Consider the following 23,833-nt stretch of genomic DNA (forward strand, 5'->3'; position numbering starts at 1 on the left):
AGTACCAGGGCATTAGGTTAGTAGCAAGTAGAATTTTCAAGTAGCCTTATCTAGGGGTAGAGTAGACTGTCGTCACAGACAACCCGTAGTTATTACTTAGGCTAGACTGCATTTCTACATTAAGTTACACTTAGCATCTCCACCTATAAGTTAGGTAGGCCACTGTAGTTAGCTGTATCGCTGCTCAAAAAACTTCAAGTTGGAGTAGGAGAACTGGGTAGTCGAGACGATCAATTTATTTAAGCCAAGACCTTCACGCCCGAAAGGGAGTGAATGCCTTCTTAACAGGGGGAGCTGTGACGTTTATAGATCGTTCGTCTACCCAGATATCAATTAATTAATTTGATTTGGAAAACGGCAGCCATTTCTTTAGAATATCAGCTGATTTTTAGGAAACTCGGGAACCAAAACCCGCCAGCCAGAGGTAGAGAGTTCCCCAGTTGGGGGAATATAGTCTTTTGTCAGCTTTAGGGACGTATCTCAAAAGGGAAGGATGTAGGCAGATTGGTACTTCTTAGACCTATATCTTAAGCTCTCTTTCCTGTGACCCCTCTGCTGGCTGTATGCTTGTTTTCCAGGATTTGCCTTGCTCGTGGGGGGTTAAGCTGAATCCCAACCCCCAAGCAAACGACCTGAATTCTGTCTCAGTCGTCTCCAGACATGACCGTCGGACGGATGTCCGACCATCTGCTTTCCATTAAGGCCTATCCATGGCGTACTGGCGCGCACGAACCCCAGACCTGGACAAAGCCGGGTGCCACATTTTCTACAAAGGTCCACACTGAACATTGCATCCAGGTATGTCTTGTGGAACAGCATATTGCCAGTCTTTCCCATCCTATTATCAATTGATCCTCATTCTCCCAATTCAATTTCCAGCCCCAAAAGGAATTCATCCTTTTGTTCCCTCTCACTGCCTCATGGCCGCATGCTTCCCCTTGTGTGATCGTCCCCGACCAATGAAGTCATTGCATACCTCAGTGAAACATTAAAAGTTCTTTCTCCCCAGTGTTAGAGAATTAATTAATCAAAACAAGAAGTCATTTTTTCCTTTTATCTTGTTTAATCTGGGATTCTTTTCCAGATTCCATGAGTCACGTGCCGTCTCTCTGCCCGCAAGTGTGCATTACCCAAGTTTATGAAAATCAGCTTGAATTACTCCAGTTGGAGCCATCATTTACCTTTTCTCCAGGCCAGCACGGGCCTTTTTGTAAATAAATAGCTGTAAAGTAACGAGCCGAGTTTTCTGGCGACCTTCCCTCTAAAGAAATTATCAATAACTATCAGTTTACAGTAAGTTAAAGCAATTCCCTCTTGAAATCCCTCAATTATTTCCGTTAACGTATCTAGCCTCTCTCAAGGCCGCTAAATACGTAAAAATATATACAAGCAGAAGGGAGATGTCAAGGATTGTGGTAACTACAGGGGAATTAAACTAACACAGCATGGATTTGCTGAGCAGTAGGGAAGATAGAGACAGAATAGTTATTATTATTAATAGGTGTTAGTTTTTCCAGACCTCTGAGTCTCAAGTAGACTCTTCTCGGGCTGGTTCTCAGGGATCAATCCTGAGAAAAAAAAAAAAAAAAAAAAAATTAGAACTTTATTTGAGAAACCCGTCTTATTTAAAAAATTTATGATTTTATTAATTGAAAAATCCCTGCTTTCCGCAAGAATATTTTTCATTTCCGAACTCCGCAGATAAATAGATCTTTGCTGGGTCCAATTTGGGCACTCAACAAGCAAATGCTGTACTGTCATGGGTGTTTGACATCTGTTACATTTCACTGGGTCAGCATGTGGTGTTGACATCAAGTGACCATGTGAGAATCTTGTGTGTCCTATACGTAGCCTTGCTAGGATCACCTCTTTTGCTCTTTCCTCCTGTGAGGATGTCCTCCATGCATAGACTTCAGTTTTTATATTTTTAAGTTTATTTGTTGTTGGCACAGAGGCCCATTCTTCTTTCCAATCCTGGTAAATTAATGTTTTAACTGATTTTACCCAGTCTGACACTGGGGCATATGAAATTGTTGGAGGGATAGTGCAGGCTAATTTGGCAGCAGAGTCTGCATATTCATTTCCTTTTATTCCCACGTGTGCTGGGATCCAACATATTTCCATTGATATTCCTGATTGGAGGAGTTGATGAATTTTTATTTGAATTTCCTGTACTATTTGGTTTCCTGATTTATACTGTCCTATTGCATCTATAGCGCTACGTGAGTCACTGAAAATTACAGAGACACTTGCTTTTGCCTCAGATATCATATCTAGAGCCATCTGTATGGCTGTGACTTCAGCAGTAAATACTGATGATATTGAAGGTAGGCTTTTTTTTACTTAACATATTTTTCGAATATGCAGATGCTCCTACTCCAACATTATTTTTGGAGCCGTCTGTATATATCATAAATTTGTCGCCTTTTCTTCTAATGTGCTCCAAAGCATGTTGGCGGTACATTTCCGTACTTGTCATTTGTTTTTTGAGTAGGTAAGACAGGGAGGTACATATCTTTACTCTATTTAAAATCCATGGTGGTGGCAATTCCATTGGTGGGTGAAAAATTGGATTCATATTATGTATGTTCATTATGTATCTAGCTCTTTTTGGGAAAGAGCTAGTACTATTAACTGCTGTTACTTGATTACAGTTTTGGAAGCAGTAAGTTGCAGGAGACGATCCCGCTTGCATTGAAAGACCTCTTTGTATTGTTATTAAATTACGGTGATGTTTTAAGGGCAAAATACCTGCCTCCACCAAAAGTGAGTTTGTTGGGGACGATCGGAAAGCTCCTGTGCACAATCGCACGCCTTCATGGTGCACTGCATCGAGAGATTTTAATGCAGATTCTGAGGCGGATGAATATATTGGACAGCAGTAATCTATTATGGATAAGACTGTTGCCTTATATATCATTAATAAAATGTCTCGCTTTGCTCCCCAATTAGTGTGTGATAACTTTTTTAATATGGCAAGGGCTTTGATGCCCTTGGCTTTAATGTATTTGATGTGCTCTTTCCAATTTAAATGTTGATCAAATATTACTCCTAGATACTTGATTTTTGTACAAAATTGTATTTCAGTGCTATAAAGATGCAGTTTGATTGTTTGGTTCTTCATCCACCTTTTGTCTTTGTAGAAGACGATTGCTTTTGTTTTATCAGTTGAAAATTTAAATCCAACTGAATTTGCCCAACTACATATATTTGAAATGGCAGTACTGAGAACTCTCTGAGCATGTCTCAGATTACTACTCGTATAGTAAATGACAGTCATCAACATATAAACTGTTTTTTACACCACTTGGTAAATTTATAGTAATGTCATTGATTGCTAAAGCAAACAATGTACAGCTCAAGACACTACCTTGAGGGATTCCTTCTTCCAGTTTATAGGTTACTGAGTAGGAATTTTCTACTCTTACTTGAAAAGTTCTGTTTGTTAAGAAGTTCTTAATAAATATTGGTAAGTGGCCTCTTAGTCCCTTGGAGTGGAGTTTTTGCATGATGTTATGTTTTCCATGTTGTATCGTATGCTTTTTCTATATCAAAAAATATAGCTACTGTTAATTTCTTTTGTTCAAAGCCTTTTTTGATATGATCTTCTAAATGTGTTAAGGGATCTAGGGTTGATCTGCCAGCTATTGAACCAGATTGTGTTGGTGTTAAAATGGATTCTTTGGTTATTATATACGTTAATCGTGCATTAACCATTTTTTCTAAGATTTTGCATAGGCAACTTGTTAGAGATATCGGTCTATAATTGGATGGATTACTTGCATCCTTTCCTGGTTTGTTTATTGGAATAATTATGGCATGTTTCCATTTATCAGGAAAGACACGTTTTAGCCAGATACTATTGTAAAATTTAATAAATATGATTTAGCTATAGGAGCTAATTTTTCTATCATTTCAAATGATATTTTATCATATCCTGGTGCAGAGGGATGACAAAGAGTTGATGGCATTATCTAGTTCATCCATGTTAAAAATATAGTTATATTCCAGGTCTTCAAGAGTTTCAAAATTGAGTATTATATTTTCTTTTTGTTTTCTGATACTTTGAAAATGTGTATCTAGGCTGGAGTAAGCACTGATGTTTTCAAAATGTTTCCCAATTATGTTTGATATTTCATAAGTATCATGGTATATTTTTCCATTTAAATGTATTGCACTTCTTGGAGGTCTTATATGTTTTCCATTGATTTTCCTTATCTTTTGCCAGACATCCCTTGTGGATGTGTTTGAAGATATGTTTGAGACATATTCCTTCCATGATGCGATTTTTTCAGCTATTACCGTTTTTCTAAATTTGGCTGTATATTTGTTATATAGTGGTTTAATGTGGTTAATTGTTATGTTTGTTATAACTATTTTGTTTAATATGTTTATATTATAGGGCATTTTGTTGAGTGATTTAAGGCGAGTTTTGAGTCTGTTTAGATTGCGACTCAATATATGTTTTATTTTACTTAATGTTGTTAATGTTGGATTCCACCATGGGACAGGGGATTTTGTGGAATGTGATTTTGGTTTTTGGAATACTTTTATCTGCAGCATTTATTATGAAGTTTGAGAAGGATTCACATGTAGTATTGTGATCTTCATTATGTGGGAATGGTGGTATGTTTCGTGTGTATAGGAAATATTTATCCCAGTTAGCTTTTTGGATATTATATCTTGTAGGTGGCAATATTTTGACATTACTTAAGTAGTTCAGAATGATTGGGAAATGGTCACTTGTGTATGAATCGTCTAGGACGTTCCATTCAAATTTCTCTGCTACATCATTTGAACATAATGAAATGTCAATTGAAGAAAAGGTTAGGTGTGTATTTGAAAAATATGTTGGAACTTCACTTTCATTGAGACAATACAGATTGTGTTTCATTATAGTATTCTCTATGTTGATTCCGGATGTGTCAGTGGGGTTATTAATATCCCATAATGGATTATGTGCATTAAAATCTCCTACTATAAGTAGTGGTTCCTGTATACTTTTGCTAATAAGTTCAGAAAAATCACTGAAATTTGCATTGAAATTTGGTTGGTTATATAAATTACAAATAGTAATTTTACTTTTATCAGGCATATACAGTTTAATTGATGTTATTTGATATGGCATAGATGGTATGTCAACAGGTTCATATGTAATGCTATTATGAACGTATATGGCTGTGCCTAATTTTCCACCGTTAGTTGGTGAATAACAGGCAATTTTATAGTGTTGGATATTTGTAGGGTTACTTCCTATATGTTGTAGACATATGCACATTGGGTTGTGGTCTCGTATGATTCTTTGTAATTCACCCAGACGTAGTCGGGTTAAGAGACCATTTATATTCCATTGAATGATTTTATATTCCATTATTGGGAGGAATTGGTGTTAAATTCTGTAAATTGATTGCTGATTTTACTTTATCTCGTAGTTTATATGCATTTGAATTTATTTGTGGTTTTTTAATCGTTGTATTTGTATGTTGGTTATTAGATTCTGCAGTTGTTTGTTTTTCATAGTTGAATATTAATAAGTCTATTTTTGATTTTATAATTTCCTTTTTGTATTTTAAGGATTCAGAACATAATTCGTTCTCATGTTGGTGTGTTAAAGGGCACCTCCTTAATTTGGTAAAGTTGTCAATACAATTTCGTACTGTGTCCTCTGTCTTGGTAGTTAGTTGGTTATATGTACTTACAAAGCATTCATTACAACCACAAGATGAAGCATGTTTGGTAATGTTAATTATTGGTTCAGAAGTTTTTGGTCTAGCTTTAGAAATTTCTGGTTTTGTAATTCTATTGTTCCTTTTCTGTAGTGATAAGGACTGTTGGTTTGAGGGGTTATTTGTTTTGTTGTTGTTAATGGGATATTTCGGTCTTGTGGATGGTTGGGGGGTGATAGTTATATTTTGGTTTGGTTTAATGGTATGATTTTCATTAGTATTATTTGATGGAACTTGTAAAGAGTGATCTTTACTGTCCAGATGTTGGCTGTTTGATTGAGATTGAGGGTAATTGTGTATTTCCACTTGTGATGAGGTTAGTTTAATATCTTTTTTAAAATGTTCTCCTGGTGTAGTTGGAGTCTCTCTGGATTGATTGTAATTTTCAATATTTACCTTTTTTTCCCTTAGGTGGGGTTCTTTCTAGAATTCTTTTCTTTTTGCCAGTTCGATTATCATCATTATTTAATTCTTCTTCTATTGGAAGTTCTTTTCCATGGATAACTGAATCATCTATGTTAGTGGTGGTATTGGTTGTTGTAATATCACTTTTATTTTGTGTTTCAGTATTATTGGTATGAAATCCAGTTTCCCTGTTTATACTATCTTGTTTGTCATTGTGCTGTTTGATGTCTTGATTTTTAGTCACATTTGAAAAGGTGGGGGTTTTGGATGGATTGTTAACGCCTCTTACTTTTAGCTCAAGTCTGGCTTCCATGACTGACATTCCTGTCCTATTTATTAACAACTGAAGTTCTGTGTTATATTGGTAAAATGAACACTCCTTAGATTTTGCGTGATGGGGCTAGTCCACAATTAATACATTTTGATTGATTACAGTTCCAATTAGTGGTATGGTCATCTGATGCACAGACTGCACATATAGCTTTATTACGGCATCTTTTGTATGTGTGTCCATACCTTGAGCACTGTGTACATTGTAATGGTTTAGGAACAAAAGGACGAACTTCTCTATTTTGTCCAAGAATTTTTATTTTAAATGGTAAGTCTTGGCCTGTAAATTTTATTTTGGCAATGTTGATATTTTTACTTTTATCTTTCCTACTTGAAATAGAGTATATTTCTAAATCGTGGATATTGTTATATCTCAATTTTAGGGAGTCTAGCAATAGTTGTTTTGAAGGAAGCTCCTGCTCGCTATTGGGTAGGATGACTGTACCCTGTACATAATTCAATGTTTCGTGGCTTGTAATTATTACCTTTATATTATTTATTTCTGTTATACTTAAAAAGGCAGTGGACTGCTTTTTATTGGTTACTTGGATAAGCCATTCATTGTCCTTGATGTGTCTGCATTCCATGTCTTGTGTTGGATATATGTTAAGTAATTTGTTTTCTAGCATCGCTGCTGAGATTTTGTTGTCAGCTTTGAGGACTAGAAATCTTGACCAATTATCTGGTCCAAAGAGGTCATCAAAATGTACCAATGTGGGATTAAGTCGGTAATTTTTGTTTCTTTTTGGTCCTTGTTTTATGTATGTTGCTTGTCTATTATGATTTTTATATTTTTCTGTATTGCTGGGAGGATTATTTGTCTCTAATTCAGAATTATTGTTCATCAATTATTGGTTCCACATTGTTACGATATTTGGAGTTTACCAATTTATTTTTGTTTGTTTCTTTTTTATTTATGCACTCTATTTGGTTTTCTGGCTCTGCTGCTTTACTTGGAACAGGGTGTTCCTTTGTATCTTTTATAGTACTTTCACTACTTGTGGCAGTACCTAGGAAATTCGGGAGTGACGTGCCAATGGTCATCAACTGTGCCGTAGTTTTTCCATCATGGGGCCCAGGGGTACTCAAATCATTTATTTCACAGTTCATAAATTTTGAGTTTTTACAAAAAAAAAAAAAAAAAAAAAAAAAAAAAAAAAAAAAAAAAAAAATTCTTGAAAAGATATCATTGGCCCTTCGCGAAGTTAAATCTTCTGCCAAAGGCACAAGTGAGAAAGGACTCCCAAATGTCCGCATCCCTACCCTACCCCAAAAGGGGATGGCATAACATGATTAGTATGGCCCAAGTGTAAGCAGAACCCGCTTGCTAGGACTAAGAGTATTATGTTGATACAATTATCCCCATCCTAATCACATTATGGGCAAACTGGATAGAATGCCGAGAGTTCTATTCCTAGAACCAGGCCCCCCCTGGAATCCGTGGTCCAGCTCCACAGAATAGTTCCGCCTGAAAAACAGGTCCGAACATTGTCGGGTAGATGATGGATCTACCACAGTTCTCACTATTTAGCTTCGGATTTAACTCCACGTTAAGCCATGATATGTTTTCTCATTTATTTGCTTTTAAAAATTTTGGCAAAAAATGGAAAAGTCCACATAAGTTTACTCGAAAATATATAATGTCATATGGGACTCTTGGGTTCGAACCTGGGAAGAGATTCCTGAGGTTCGAGAGCCCCCTCACCACGTCAAGGTGGTCCCAAAATGAGGGGGGAGACAGAATAGCAATACAAGAAAGAGGCTCGATTATCAAACAGGCAGAAAAGTATAAATACTTAGAATCTACTTTAAGCCAAGAGGGAGGGATGTGAGGCTGAAGTTGACAGTAGGATAAAAGCTGCATGGGGGAAGTGGAGAGAGGTAGCTGGAGTGGTGTGATAGGAAAATGCCAATCAAGCTAAAAGTCAAGATATATAACACAATGATAAGACCAGTGTTAATGTATGGAGCAGAAACATGGGCGCTGAGAAGAAAAGAGGAAGCAAAGCTTGAGAGAACAGATGAGAATGCTGGGGTGGATTAAGGAACAGAGGTGATAAGAGAGTCACAATTGAGATGGTATGGGAATGTGTGAGGATGGATGACAAGGAGGGAGTGAAGAGGAATTGGGAGGAACCTGTTAGAGGAAGAAGATCAAGAGGGAGACAGAGAATTAGATGGCAAGATAAAGCGAAGGAAGATAGGGAGAGAAGAGGTTTGGTGGAGGATGCTGCCTTTGATAGAAGGCAGTGGAGGTGCATCACGCAAACGACCCCATAATGTATGGATAATGGTGGGAAAGAAGAGAGAGAGAGAGAGAGAGAGAGAGAGAGAATAGATAGAGAAGAGAAGATAGAGATAGAGGAGAGAGAGAGAGAGAGAGCAGTATAATACCACAGCTACATCATCATACAAGATCAGCAGATAAAGCACATGCATACACAAATGTCAAACACACGGTAAGGGTTTTGAAAAATGTTCTTTTCTCAATGCATACATCCTATTTACACATAACTGATTACAAAGCATACATACACACACACACACACACTAATACAGGATTGTTAAATCACAAAGCAATTACTTTATATTAGACTTTAGTGCATCTGCATAAACCTTCAAACATTCCAGACAAGGTTGGTTGGTTGGTTTTATAAATTTTAGGTGTAACACCAAGCACTGGGGCAGCAAAGGCCATTCAGACAAGGAAAAGAACAAATCATCCAATTCCCCAGGCCATCCTTGCATCTGGGCTCATTGGGCACATGTCATAGCAAACTAAAGTCACTCTTTGTGTGCTTATCATTTTGTAAACATTTAGAAAAGTGTGCTCCAATTCAAATTATTTATCATTTAAAGCACTTAACCAGATTCTCTGTCACATGTTTCTCAAATGAGTATTAGGGCATTTTTGCATCCGAGATGAAGTTATAGACTGGTTTAAGTAATTGCCTACCTCCTAATTTCATTTGGATCAGCCATTCTATTTGATGTTTTTTTGACTTTCCTCATTGTGGAGCAAATGTTTGTATTGTTTAGCTGTCTACCATTTATTGCTTTATTACCCACCCAGTCAAGTTGTAAATTAGCATAACGGAAACTTTATATTCTTTGGGTATTATGTTAATTCAAGTCTCCTTTTGTGTACTGAAAATGGCGCCCCAGTTAGGAATGTATCTGTGTCATAACTCTATTATTGGCGCTGATAATCGGAAATCAGCGCATTATGGCACTGAAAATCGCTGATTCTATGGCAGTAGACAAGCACCACAAAAATGGATCGCCATTAACCAAGTCCACCAATAACCAGCGATTGCCTGTACTCAGAATTTGTTACTGATTTTAGTTCTTACCCGTTTTGATATTGCGTGAACTATAACTATAATTTTACAAAAAAAAAATTATAAATTAGAAAAAGCATGTACTGTATAACTTGGTCAACTTTATGATTGCCTTGTAAAAGACGCTCCACAAGGGGTTGTAAATAGTCTTTTTCAATTTCTTATGGAAGGTACAGAGAATTTCTTAGAAATTTTTTCCTTGCAGAATGTGCATTTTCATATCTTACTCTTTCTACTGATGTGCTTTTTCTTAAATTGACTGACCTCAAAGTTTCCCTGGCCTGGGGTGTTGCATGTCTCTTTTAGCCCAGCTCTTAAGGGTTAATGTGAGACTACCACATTAGTTGATTAATTATATTAGTGCCCAACTTTTCATGATTCTGACAGATAAAATTATACATCTGATGAGTTTCCATTTGCATGGAATACCAATTGCAATAAGCATTTACAAAAGCATCTAGATATTTCACTCTTCACTATAATTTCATTCTTAACTTTGACAAAGTCAAGTGACATTCCTTGTCAAGTTATTTCCTGCTTACAAAATGGGATAAAAACTATACCAACCTTTATATCATCAACAGTAATTTCTTGGCAATACTGTTCCACATTTGCCCAAAAGCGATTTGTAATGTCGTTCTTTGGGGGTGGTGGTTTGGGTTGCTCTGGTGGGCCCAGATCAGGAACATCAAATACTGGTTCATATTTGAGGACAGAACATTTTACCTGTAAAATATAAGGCAAAAATACATAAAATACTTTTAGCAAAAAAAGCATCCAATTACTTTTTTGTTCAAAATATTTCAAAACACATACATACACCCAAGACTAAAGGATGCACACATTATATGATATGTGACGAAAAATAATGTATATTTTGCCTCAACAAAAAATGGAATTCGGCCTTAAAACAGAGAATATTATGTACAAATTATTAACTACATTAATTTTTTCATAATAAACCCATTTTTTAAAATAACTATTTGGACATATCAGTCCACTTCCATAAGAAAATTAAGAAGAAAAGGTAACTCAGGTAGGTTACAACATGCACATAATACCTAAAATTTCATGTACCTATACGTACTATATTTCCAAACCTTCTAATCGTTTTAGGCGTTTCCTCCCATGCTGCCAATTGTACTTCATTGGAAGCGACCACGTTTATTCCTTTTTAATCCATGCCCTTAGGAGCAACAGTAATCTTGGTTTGATCCTACTCTCCAATACATCAGTGGCAAATCCCCTTAGGGTATTTGGACTTGAAGATACGACAAGATCAATAGAAAGAGTGCAAACTATCATCCTAACTTGTAACAAGGCATTTGTATAATTTCATTTGCAATTATTAAAAATAGAAAGAAGCATACTACACGACAGCAACTCCAGTCAATGTATTTTTTTTTTCCTCATGTCACGTCGTCCAGAGCTTTGTTGTTTCCGAGGAAACTTAAGTTAAATCCTCCTTTTTTATCTTTCTTAAGATAATCGCTACCTCCTTTTACATTCACCATGAGGACCTCTCTCTCTCTCTCTCTCTCTCTCTCTCTCTCTCTCTCTCTCTCTCTCATGTGTGTGTGTGTGTGTGTGTGTGTGTGTGTGTGTGTGTGTGTGTGTGTGTATACATGCTTGGAGAAATTATGCACTTGCTAAATAATTTTCTCCCTATATTAACAATTTATATTTTTCCTTTTTTACAAATGATAGTACTCACACTTCACACTACTTGCTTTATAATTTAAAATACACTACACAATCCTGCAATATTTTAATTAATAGCAATTTTTTATTCCCATACTCATCATTTTCCTAAATCCTAAAGGGCAGCTTAGCTTGGATGTCAATCCTTTAGGGGAACTGGCAACGTAGCTCAAAATTTGTGCCACATTTATGAACAAAACCAGTTTTTACGTCGTTACCCAGAGTAAAATGTTATGAAATGTTTTAATATGATAAAAGAAAATCTGGCAATGATTATTTTAGCATTGCTCAAGTCTGTAGTGTTTTCAAATACTAAATAAATTGATTGACAAAATTTGTTTGGCAGCGCCAATTCCCACCCTTGCCCTGCCCAAAACAATAAGAAGGTTTGGAAATACTATAACTATCGTATTTGATGGCATATAAGATTCCTATATTCAGACAGGAGTGTTAAGAGAAAAAAATAATTTGTTAACATGTTAGCATTTAATGTAACCAAAATATATAAATAAAATATAGCATAAAAAACTTGAACAAAATATGCAACTAAGGCCGAAAGAAATATCTCTAATTATAATTCTGTTGTAATTTTCACGAGAAAAGATCAAACTTTGATATGAAGTACATCTAAATGTTCAAGTGAGCAGGAGAAAGAAACAGCAGGGCATGATAGGCCAGTTACCTTGGAAACAAAGATGCCATCTTACAAGGTTCGACAGGCAAGTTCTGGCAGCATTTGTTTCAGCATACATTATGTCTGCTTTCTTGATGGATTATTCCATTAAGTACGATACGTGATTTTCTGCTTACCAGACTCAGATGTACTGAACAAACAATGAAATCCCATAACTTCACTCATATATACATTTAGCAAAATCATATTTCTATAATAAAATGAGATTTTACATAGTTAAGAATTTCTAAGTACTGGCAGCTAAAATTTGAAAATCACAGTAGCAATTCTTTTGTTTTGGTGTAAATAAGTAGCCCTCCTACTATCGAGGTAGATGGGAAACAACATACTTATGACCTGCCATTCATGAGAGGGGAGGAGGGTGGGCTCCCAATCTGTAATTACCTGTTAAGTAGTATAAATAAAATCTCATTTTATTATAAAAATATTTTCATGTGTGTAACTTACCAAGTTATTAAGTTAAGTAGGTATATTTTAGTTTTACCAGACCACTGAGCTGATTAACAGCTCTCCTAGGGATGGCCCGAAGGATTAGTTATTTTTACGTGGCTAGGAACCAATTGGCTACCTAGCAATGGGACCTACAGCTTATTGTGGGATCCAAATCACATTATATCAAGAAATGAATTTTTATCACCAGAAATAAATTCCTCTGGTTCTGCATTGTCCGAACCGAGAATTGAACTTTGGACAACCGGATTGGTAGCCGAACACGAAATTCACTTGTCCAACGAGGAACTTACCAAGCAATTACATAGCTGATTCCCACATTAATAGGAGGTGGGATTCATGTTTGTAGTCTATTCCAAAGCATTAAACATTATTAAATGAAAATAGAAACTTGCTAGCATTAATACAACGCTTGTTGTTTTCTTATCTGTTAAGAGAGCTGTTGCAGGAAATTAATGCCTCTGGCAAAGCTCAACTGGTAGAGGTGTGGTTGCATAACCAAGGGTCACTTGCTACACAGAGGGAGCCTTACAGTGAGGACTTCTCCAAGTGCTAGTAAAGCACAGACATTGCCCTTGCCCTGGGCACAGTGCCATAATACAAAAGCCAGAACACTCAAAGACCTACACCAAAAAAATTAAAAACACCACCATCCTAACAATGACTCTGGAGGGTATCCAGTACCAAGTAGCCCCAGACTCATCTAGGACACAACACTACACTCAGTTCCAAGGCAAAGAGTAAGGTAGGAAGAAATTCTTCCTATGCTTCCTCTCCCAGAACCGTGCCAGCCACCGCAAATGAACCCAAAGTACTGCAGTTATTAAAAACAGTTTTGACCACGCAAGTAATGAGTTGCAAAGACTGACTTACATTTCCAATATGTGGATTGGAGAATGGAAGCCAAAGACAGGTTAAACCTAAAGGCCAAAGATGTAGCCACTGCCCTAATTTCATGTGCCTTTACCTTCAGAATAGGTAGTGCCTCTACTTCTACCTGGGAATGAACCTCACAAATGAGGTCTCTAAGGAAGAATGAGAGAGCATTTTTAGAAAGAGGTTGAGGGGGGTCTTTCAGAGAGCACCACAAATTACTGGCATCCCCCTAATATCTTCAGCCTTGTGAAGGTAGAATTTAAGAGCTCTCGCCAGACAGAGACCTTTCTTCATCTTCCTAGCCTACAAGGCACAGTAGCAGATTCTCGTTCTTAGCGAGAAATCCTAGAGTGTAGGAGCATAAGGTGCCTCCATTTGATAAGGCAACCCTTTTATCAAGGGCCTGAATTTCACTACCCTTCTGGCAAAAGCCAAGGCCACTAGCAAAGGGTCTTCCTGGTAAACTCAGTGAAGCAGAAACCAGGGGTTCGAAGGCAACCAGACAACCATTTTAGGATCACGTCCAGATGCCAAGAGACAGGCTGCGAGTCCCTATGTTTGCAGATGTCAAAGGACTTAATCAAATCTGCCAAGTCTTGATTTGATGACAAGTCCAGGCCCCTATGCCTGAATACAGAGCTTAACAGTGCCTCGTACCCTTTAATTGTGGAAGATGACAAGCCTCTTGAAGTCCTCAGATACAGTAGAAAATCAGTTGCTCACAGATGTTTGCACCAAGTGTGGAAAATGGACCATTTGTTGTAAGACATCTGAAGATGATTGAAGTCTGTGCTTTGAGATCGCATCAGCAGTCACTTGAAAAACCTTTAGCTCTCTGAGTTGTTTGATGACAGTTTGAACCCTGTCAGAGCCAGCGTAGACAACCCTTGATGGAATCTCCTTATGTGTGGTTGTCTGAGCAGCTTTTATCTTCGGGGGAGTAACCTGGGAAAATCTGCTAGAAGGTTTATCATGTCTGGAAACACCATTCTCTTAGAGGCCAGCGAACCATTGAAAAGTTCTTGTGGGATTGGAACTTCTTTAGTACTTCCCTCACCATTTCGAAAGGTGAAAAAATGTACAGTTCCAATCCAGAAGCATGGTATCCACTGCCTATGTCGCTAGATCCAGAACCAGAGAGCAATACAGTGGGAGACGATAATTTTTGGCAATCACAAACAGGTCTATATGTAACTGGCCTTTCCTATAGCTTCTAAAATTCCAGGCAGACTACTGGATCTAGAGTCCATTTTATAGGAATGACTTGGTTGTGGCGACTGAGCTGGGGTCTGCCAGTACTGGTTACCATTTTTGTTTGATTTCTGTCAGCCCAAAGGTCTCTCACTGCCTCACAAATGGAGAAGGAATGGGTTCCCCCTTGCTTGGAGATATAAGAGAGATGTAGTGTTGCTCGAATGCACTGCAACTACTCTGTCCCAGACTTCTAAAACAGACACTTGCAAGCCCAGGCTGATTGCTTTCAATTCCTTCATGTTGATGTGCTACGACTTCTGCTCCAGTGTCCACTTTCCAGAGACCTCCCTGTCCTCCAGAAGAGTTCCCCAGCCTATATTGGATGAGTCTTCATAAAAAATCAGCTCTGGGTTCAGTAGGAAGAAGGAATTCCCTTCTAGCAGTCTTTCTTTGGATCTCCACCAGAGCTGGTGTTCCTTGATTTCTTGAGTAACCAAGAACACGAAAGCATCCAAATATTTCTTTCTGTTCCAACTGGCCCTTAGAAAGAACTGTAGAATCCTATTGTGCAGCCTTCCCTGAGAGACAAACTGCTTGATGGAGGACAGAGTTCCGAGGAAGCTCATCCATTCCTTGGCCAAACACTTTGGAGAGAAGAGAGAAACCTGTCTACCCTTTTTGGGGAGAAAAAAGCCTGAAAAATAACATTTTTATGATAAAATACAATTTTATATAATACTTACACAGTAATAGCCAAGAGTTTCTACTTGACTGCAGTTTGAATTTTGAAATTAGCGGTAGCAGTTCTTTTGTTTTTAGGTAGGTGACATGGACCCCGCCCACTTTTGGGATAGGCGGGAGGAACAACTCAGCCAAGCACTCAATTTGTTTATGCTAGGAGTCCATATGTGGGGAGGAAGAAGGGCTCCATCCAAAATTACTGGGTAAGTATCACACAAAATTTTTATTTTATCATAAAAATGTAATTTTTATATAAGTAACTTAGCCAGTAATTACTTTGCTGATTCCACACTGAAGCGGGTGGGAATCATGGACAACATAATGACTTAAAACAAAAATACAGTAATCCCTCGTCACTTCACGGTTCAAGTTTCGCGGACTCAGTGCATCGCTGATTTTTCAAAAATATTCATAGAAAAATAAAAATTAAAAAATACAGCTAAGTCGGCAGCCGTATTGCGGAAAGCAGCGTTGTTTCATTGTGGTGCGCAAGAGAAACCGTTTCCCAGCATGCCAGACAAAGAGAGAAGCTCTCTTAGAGGCTTCGTACATACCCACGGGGACTCAGACAAGGCACGTGATTGGTTCCCGGCGCAAGACTGATGAATGAGAGCACGAGTGGATGTACCCCGTGAGCTGATTGACTGCTCATCATTGCATCCTCTCCCAGCTTCTTCCCTTGTTGTATCTCGCCACTCTCGTTCACGCTGTCAACTGTGTCTCGCGTATCTTAGTGTTATGTTCGAAATTAACTTTTCGTTAAGCCATTACAATGCCTCCTAAGCGCCGTGCCCCTGCGAAAGATTCTTCTAGTGAGCCCAAGAGGAAGAGGAAGATGATGACCATCAGTGAAAAGGTCAAACTTTTAGATATTATTACGTTTACTGATCGCCTCGTCTACCCAGCATTAAGTTAAATATTTTGATTGCTAGAAAAGCAGCCATTTTCCCTGAATCAGCTGACTTCAAAGGGGAAAACGCCAGCCAGAGATAGGAATTTCCTGTTAGAGCGGGGGAAAGAAATTCTTACTCTTTAGGGACGTATCCCAAAGGGAAGTTTGTAGCTAGCTAAGTACTTATTAGGCCTACTTCTAAGCTCCTTTTTCCTGTGAACCATTCGCTGGCTGTATGGTCTGTTTCCAGGATGCCTTGCTATTGGGGGGATAAGCTGAACCCATCCCCCATGAATCACATGCATTCGGCCTCAGTCCACTCGAGTCGGTCACCCAGGACTGACGTAGATGCTGCCCAGCCAGCCTTCCATTAGGCCTACAACGGCGCTACTGGCGTGCCCAGACCTCAGACAAAGCGGATGCCAGTCCCCTACAAAGGTGCACTTCCGGTAAACTGAATTTAATTTCCCAATTGGAACTCCTAATTCTCAAATGAACATTCCTTTGTTCCTTTCACTGCCTCGTGGCTGCATGTCTCCCTTTTGTGATCGTCCCAGACAAATGAAGTCATTGAATATTTCATTTAACACTAAGGGTTCCTCCCCAGTGTGTTAGACAAAGTGAGTAACTGTAACTTGTGCTAGACATCTTTTGTGTCTAATCTGGGAATTTTTCCAGATCGGCTGAGTCACGTGTTCAAGTCTCTTCGCAAGTGCTACCTTAAAGCAAGATAATATGAATAATTTTGAAAGCCAGCATCTACGTTAATCTTGATTTAGCCAGCTCGCCCCTTGTGAGAGATAAGTGTGTCCCTGTGCGGACAAGCTGCATTTACTCTTTCTCCAGGCCATTCAACGGCCTCGTGTAAATAAATGTAATGAAGATTAATCAGCTGGTTTTCAATGGCGACCTCCTCTAGAGTAACTTAACACGATAAATTATTTTGAGGTAAGTTTCAAGTAATTTATTCTGCATTTTCCCTCTAATATTTTCCTTTACGTATTTGGGCCCTTAAGGCCGGGCTCATACGTAAAAATATGTTAAAACAGGGCAGAAGTTATGCAGCGGTGACATGCCATTATGGAGTGAATGAATCGACAGTGCGCTACATCAAAACAGACGAATCTAACATCTGCAAAACTGCTGCAATGAGCTTCAATAAAGAAGCAAAATGTGTGGTAACTGTGTAATAAGAGAATTGTGGAAATGGAAGCTGCATTAGCCTTGTGGATTGCTGATTGCAGGAAAAAAAACTTGAGTTTGGACACTAACATGATCAGGACAAAGGCCAAATCTCTCTACGAATAAACCTTGCCTGATGACAACAACAAAGGAGATGCTGAAGAAGCCACTGAAGATGATCCTGACGAACCTCAAGCCAGTACTAGCTCTGCCAAGAGTGATTCGCCTCCTCAAGGACGAGGCTTTACAGCCAGCAAAGGCTGGTTTGATACATTTCAAAAGAGATACAGCCTCAAAAGCATGCCTTTGTATGGTGAGGCTGCCTCTGCCGACACCGGTTCTGCTCATCGTTATGTGGAGGATGAGTTTTCTAAGCTCATCAGTGATGGTGGCTACCTCCCTGAGCAAGTTTTTAACATGGGCGAGACAGGCCTCTTTTGGAAGAGGATGCCTTCTCGAACATTCTTCTTCAAGGATAAAGTGAAAAGGCCAGACTTCAAGGCCCACAAGGACCGAGTCACTCTAATCATGTGTGGCAATGCTGCTGCCTTTATACTTAAGCCAGGCCTTATCTATAAGGCCAAAAATCCACGGGCCTTAAAAAACGAAAATAAGGCTCTGCTCCCTGTGTATCGGATGCATAACTCTAGGGCCTGGATAACGAAAGCCCTGACCCTTGAATGGTTCCTCCCTTGCTCCATTCCCCAAGTGAAGCTGTATCTGGCTCAGAAGGGCTTCCCTTTTCAGGTCCTTCTCTTGATGGACTGTGCAGGAGGCTATGCAACAGACCTGCAATATGATGGGGTTCAGATCAAGTTTCTGCCCCCTAACACCACATCTCTAATTCAGCCGATGGATCAAGGTGTCATTTGTGCCTTTAAGGCACTCTATACACGTTCCACAATGGAGGGCCTCATCGCGGCAGTTAACGACAATGACGAAGGCTTCACCTTGAAAAAGTACTGGCGTAACTACAACATTGTGTCATGCTTGACTAATATCCAGCAAGCATTGAAGGACATGAAGACTGAGACCATAAATTCTTGCTGGAAGAAATTATGGCCTAATGTGGCGCATGACTATGCAAGCTTCACTCCTGACGAAGTTCATCACTCAGCGGTGGAGAAGGCGGTGAGGCTGGCTCACATCATCAAGGATGAAGGATTCATCGACATGATGGAAGAAGACGTCAACGCCCTCATCGGTGCCCATTCGGACCCACTGACAGATGAAGACCTCCTTGAGATGACGAAGTCTGCAAGTGAAGAAGAACGCAAAGAAGAGCAAGACGAAGAAATTGAAGAGCGGGGCCTTACCCTGGAGAACTTGCAACATTTGTGCAACATGGCAAGGGCAATGCAACGATTTGTACAAGACATTGACGATAATATGGTTCGAGCTGTTGAGTTTAGCAACCGTGTTGACGGGGTTATGTCTTTGTAAAGGGCATTTTGCAGCAAAGAAAAAATGACAGCAACTACCCATCACCATGTTCTTCTCCAAAGTAAAAAACCCAGCTACAACATCAGCACCTCTAGCAGAAGAGCCTCCGAGTGAACCTGAAGCCTCTACGAGTGGAGCTGGAGCCTCTTTGCTACCACCAGTCTCTTCGCCTCTCTCAGAAGCAAATGTTGACGATCCAGCACCAATATCTGATGATGAGGTGCTTCCCAAACTGATTTAAAGGCCTCATTATACCTGTGCAGTAACACCATCATCATCATCATTCATCATCACATTCATCGAACTGCACAGGTCTGTCATCGTTTTCGTCGTCATTACTGGAGTCATGTCTCAAGATACTACTACTGTCATTGGTGAATGTAGAACACCATAATACGTATCGTATGATGAGAGAGAGAGAGTGAATGTATAATATTAAGGTTTTATAATTAAATAGATTTAAGTAAAATATATATATATATATTATATATATATATATTATATATATATATATATATATATATATATATAAAGTATAAATATACATATTTTAAACATTATGGTACCTACACACACATATACAGAAATTCCTAGGGGGGGCCAATCCTACTTTGCAGATTTTCCCCATTAACCGCAATAAACAAGTGATCACTGTAAATAATTAAAATATACATATGGCTAGCACTGAAACAATGCTTGTTGTTACCTCACCTGTAGAGAGACTTGCTGCAGGTAGATACTGCCTCTGGTCGGCGCTCATCTCAACACTTAGTGGGGCGGCTGTAAAGCCAGGTGGCCGCTGCTGATGTGGGGGGACTCTGCAGCGAAACAGTACTCCGACGGCTGACAGTGTTACAAAATTACTTTGTGGCGAAGGTCATTACAAAGTCATCAACAAAGTAGTGCATATATACAATTGCCCCTGCCCAGGGCTTAGTACCATAATGAAATGACCAGAACAATGCAGTTACCTCCACCAATAATATTTGAAAACTATATGACCACAACCCAAATTAAAAGAGACTGGTGGGTCCACTGGGTACACTTGTACTTCCAGACTCCCCAATAACTCAACACCATTATTTCAAGGTGAGAGATAGAATAAAGGAATGAACACTTCCTACACTTCCTCACCGAACACTTCGCCAGCTATGGTTTCCACATCATGTAAATAACGCATTGCGAACACTGATTTACATTTCCAGTCCGTTGTTTGGAGAACTAAGGAGAGGGAAAGATTATGTCTGATCAGGACCGAGGTCACAACTGCCCTGACATCATGCACTTTCACTTTCAGGGTTAACAGATCCTTTTCCCTTGGGTAGGAGTTGGAAGTAAGCTTCTAAAATAAGATCCTTTGAGAAAAAGGATATTGTGTTCTTTGACGTCGGTCTGGAAGGGTTCTTTATGGAACACCACGTTATTAATGTCTCCAAGAATTTTATCCATCCTTTGTAAATAGTGTCTGAGGGCTCTCACTGGGCACAGTGCCCTCTCGTCCTCCTCCGGACCAACCAAATCTGTTAAGATTTTTAATAACGAAAGAATGAGGCCACGGTTGCAAAAGATTCTCGTTTTTTGCTAAAAAATCTAGTAGGAGAGAACATACTGCATCTCCTCCTGAGAACCTTACTCTCTTATCAAAGGTGTACAGCTCACTCACTCTCTTAGCTGTCACCAGAGCAACTAGAAAAATCGTTTTCCTCGTTAGATCCTTGAGAGGTGTAACAAAGTGGTTCGAAGTGTTCACCAGTCAACCATTTCAGTACTAGTACATCCAAGTTCCAAGCAAAGGGGGATTCTTTCTTTGTTTTTGAAATATTAAAGGATTCAAGAAGAACAGAAAGATCTTGATTACATATTACCGACATGATAACATCCAAACCTCTATGTCAAATACAGAGCTGAGCATTGCTCTATACACCTTAACAGTGCAAGCTGACAGTCCTTCCAACAACAGCAGATACAAAAGAAAATCATCTATCTGAGGAATAGTGGTTTGGCAAAAACCTCTGCTTTAGCTCGCAAAAATTTTTCACTTGGATGAGTCTATTGGCAGTCGATAGCCTGTTAGGCCCAGAGTAGATAGGCTTTGGTGGAACCTCCTGAAAAAGGGCTGTCTGAGCAGACTTGGAATGGTAGGCAGAAGTAGTGGAAAGTCTGTCAGCAGGTCCACAATGTCTGGAAACCACTCCTTCTGCGGCCAGAATGGGGCAATGAGTGTCATTCTTATGTTCTGATAAGAACGGAATTTCTTCACAAATCTTAACATTCCGAATAGGTAAAATGCATACAAATCCAGATTTGACCAATTTTGAATCGTTCTCGACATCGCAAGAAAGTCTATGCTTGGTATTTCCCATATCTTCCACAATTCATTGGATACCCTGCTGTCGAAAGTCCACTCTGTCAGGAGGATCTACATCTGGTGACTTAGCTCATCTGCTAAAACACTGCTTTTTCTGTGGATAAAGTGAGTGATGAAAACTGTTTGGTTCTGGTCCACCCAACATAACAGTTCCCTCGCTACCTCACAGAGGGAGAACGAGTGAGTCCCTCCTTGGAACTTTATGAACACAAATGCTGTAGTGTTGTCTGAATGCACCTTACCGTCTGATTGTGTACCTGTATTGCAAAATGTTGAAGACTGAGAAATATTGTCTTCAACTCTTTCAGGTTGATATGAAGTTTTTTCTCTTCTGTTGACCACTTTCCTGATATTTCCTGATTCACTAGAATGGCTCCCCAGCCTAGTTGTGATGCATCGGAAAAGAAGTCTAGGTCTGTGTTCAACAGTAGTAGACTTCCTTTCTATCAATTTTCTTTCTGACCTCTACCATAGCAAGTCCTTCTTATCTCTTGGGTTATAGGAATAATATGAAGATCCTGGAGCACTTTCTGATCCCAGCACCCCTTCAGGCAAAATTGTAGTGGCCTCCTCTGAAACCTTCAGTCTCACAAATTATTCTGAGGCTAGTGCTTAGAAGACTCATTTACTGTGTGGCAGTGAAAGAACGAAAGGAAAGAAACTGATATTTGTTCTAGGCAATTCTCCACCCTCTTGTTGGATGGAGAAACCCATAAAGTCTGAAAAATTATCTAAACCCGCAAATAAAGAATGTTCTGAGTGGGATTCAGTTGCAACTTTTCCAGGTTCAGTAGCAAACCCAATTCCTGAGTTAGCTGTAACATCTTTTGTAAGTCCTCCATGCAAGCTTTCTTTGTTGGGGAGTGAGGCAACTGGGGAGTGAAGCAACCAGTCCACAAGGTAGAGCAAAATCTTGACTCGCTAGATGAAGCCAATTAGCGACCTGAGCAAACACCTGTGGAGCAGTTGAGAGGCTAATACCTAGTGCTTTGAACTGGAAAACTTGGTTTTGATGAACAAACCTTAGATACTTTCTTGAATCTATATGGATGGGAATATGAAAATATGCGTCTTGCATATCTAGTGAGACCATCTTGTCTTCTTGACCAATAGATTCAAGGACCGATTGCCTGGACTCCATGCAAAACTTGGTCTTTTCTATAAATACATTTAAAGTACTTACATCCAACACAGGTCTCCTTCCACCCGCCCCACCCTTGACACTTTCAGCACAACAAATAGACAGTTCTAGAAGCCCTTTGATTCTATGTTCCTGACCATCTCTGTGGCTCCCTTGCTGATGAGCCAAGATACTTCCTTTGCAAGGGCTGAATATCTTTCTGAGCCGACAGAGTAAGCTGTCAAGACGACGGGAATGCTGGACAAGGGAGGCCTCTTCTTGCAGGGGATCAAATACCCATCCTTCAATACACTCACTACCCATTGCTCAGCTTGTCTCTTGTTCCATTCCTCCCAGAAGGAATGAAGCCTTGCTCCTACTGATGCATTGAGGATGTGGCCCTCACTTGTGAGGCTGACTTTGAGGCCAATTTCTTAATTGCCTTCAAGGTGAATCTACTTTTACCCCTTTGTGGTTGAAGAGGAGATGACAATTTCTTGAAGGAGGGCCAATCTTTACTACATTTAGTCAATTAGGTCAAGTCCAGGGTAGATTTTTTATGTAAGTGAGAAGCAATCTCACTTATCATCTCCAGTGGGAACAAGTGCTTCGTATTCAGAGGTGAAAATAAAAGTGCAGACTTCAGTGGTGCTGTCATGCCCTTAGACGTGAAAGATGCCCAAATTTCTCTCTTCTTAAGCACTCCCACAATGCATAGCCCAGCCATCTCTTGTGACCCATCCCTTACTGCTTTATCAGCATAAGGGAGAAAATTAAGCAGTACTGAAGTACACTCCTCCAGAATTGCTGGGTCTTGAACTTTCTTTGCCAGCGCTCCAGTACACCAATTCAGGAAGCTGAGCACCTCGAAGGCCTTAAAAAGGTTCTTAAGCAGGTGGTCCATTTCCATGGATGAGAAGAAAACCTTTCCAGAAGAGAAAGCTGCCCTACAACCCATATTAATCAGCCCCGAGAAGTCTCCCTGGGTGGAGGCAGCCACACCCAGGGAAGGAGCTTCTCCCATTAAGTAAGACCAGTAATGTTGGCAAGCAAGACGAAAAGGTGGGATACTGAAACAGACCTTTCCCTGCTCTCTGAAAGCCAATTCTACATCTATTGTAGAGCTTTCTTTGATGATGAGAGCACCATCTTCTGAGGTCTCGCATAGCCTGATGGCTGATTACTCATCATGAAGGACAATGCAGGAGGCGAAAGAGAGGCAGGCGAGGAAAATGCTTGGAAATGCTCCAACAAAAAAACAGCACGAGGAGTTATAGTACAGAGTCGGATTCCTGGCTTGATTCAAGTCTTCTTCATCTGAAGATACAGGTGATAAATTATCTCAATTAACTGGGTAATTATCTAATAAA

General features: G+C 39.4%; 1 protein-coding gene across 4 annotated transcripts in view; it reads right to left on the bottom strand.

Moving 5' to 3' along the window:
• The window catches only part of LOC135212697 (transcriptional adapter 3-like), an 87,892-nt gene that overhangs the window by 34,073 nt on the left and 29,986 nt on the right, over positions 1–23,833 (bottom strand). For all 4 annotated transcript variants that reach the window (XM_064246380.1, XM_064246383.1, XM_064246382.1 and 1 more), the window contains one exon: positions 10,370–10,528. In XM_064246380.1, coding sequence (XP_064102450.1) covers positions 10,370–10,528 — 159 coding nt within the window. The remainder of the gene's footprint in view (positions 1–10,369; positions 10,529–23,833) is intronic.

Source organism: Macrobrachium nipponense, chromosome 41, assembly GCF_015104395.2.
Source record: "Macrobrachium nipponense isolate FS-2020 chromosome 41, ASM1510439v2, whole genome shotgun sequence".
NCBI classification, from domain to species: domain Eukaryota; kingdom Metazoa; phylum Arthropoda; class Malacostraca; order Decapoda; family Palaemonidae; genus Macrobrachium; species Macrobrachium nipponense.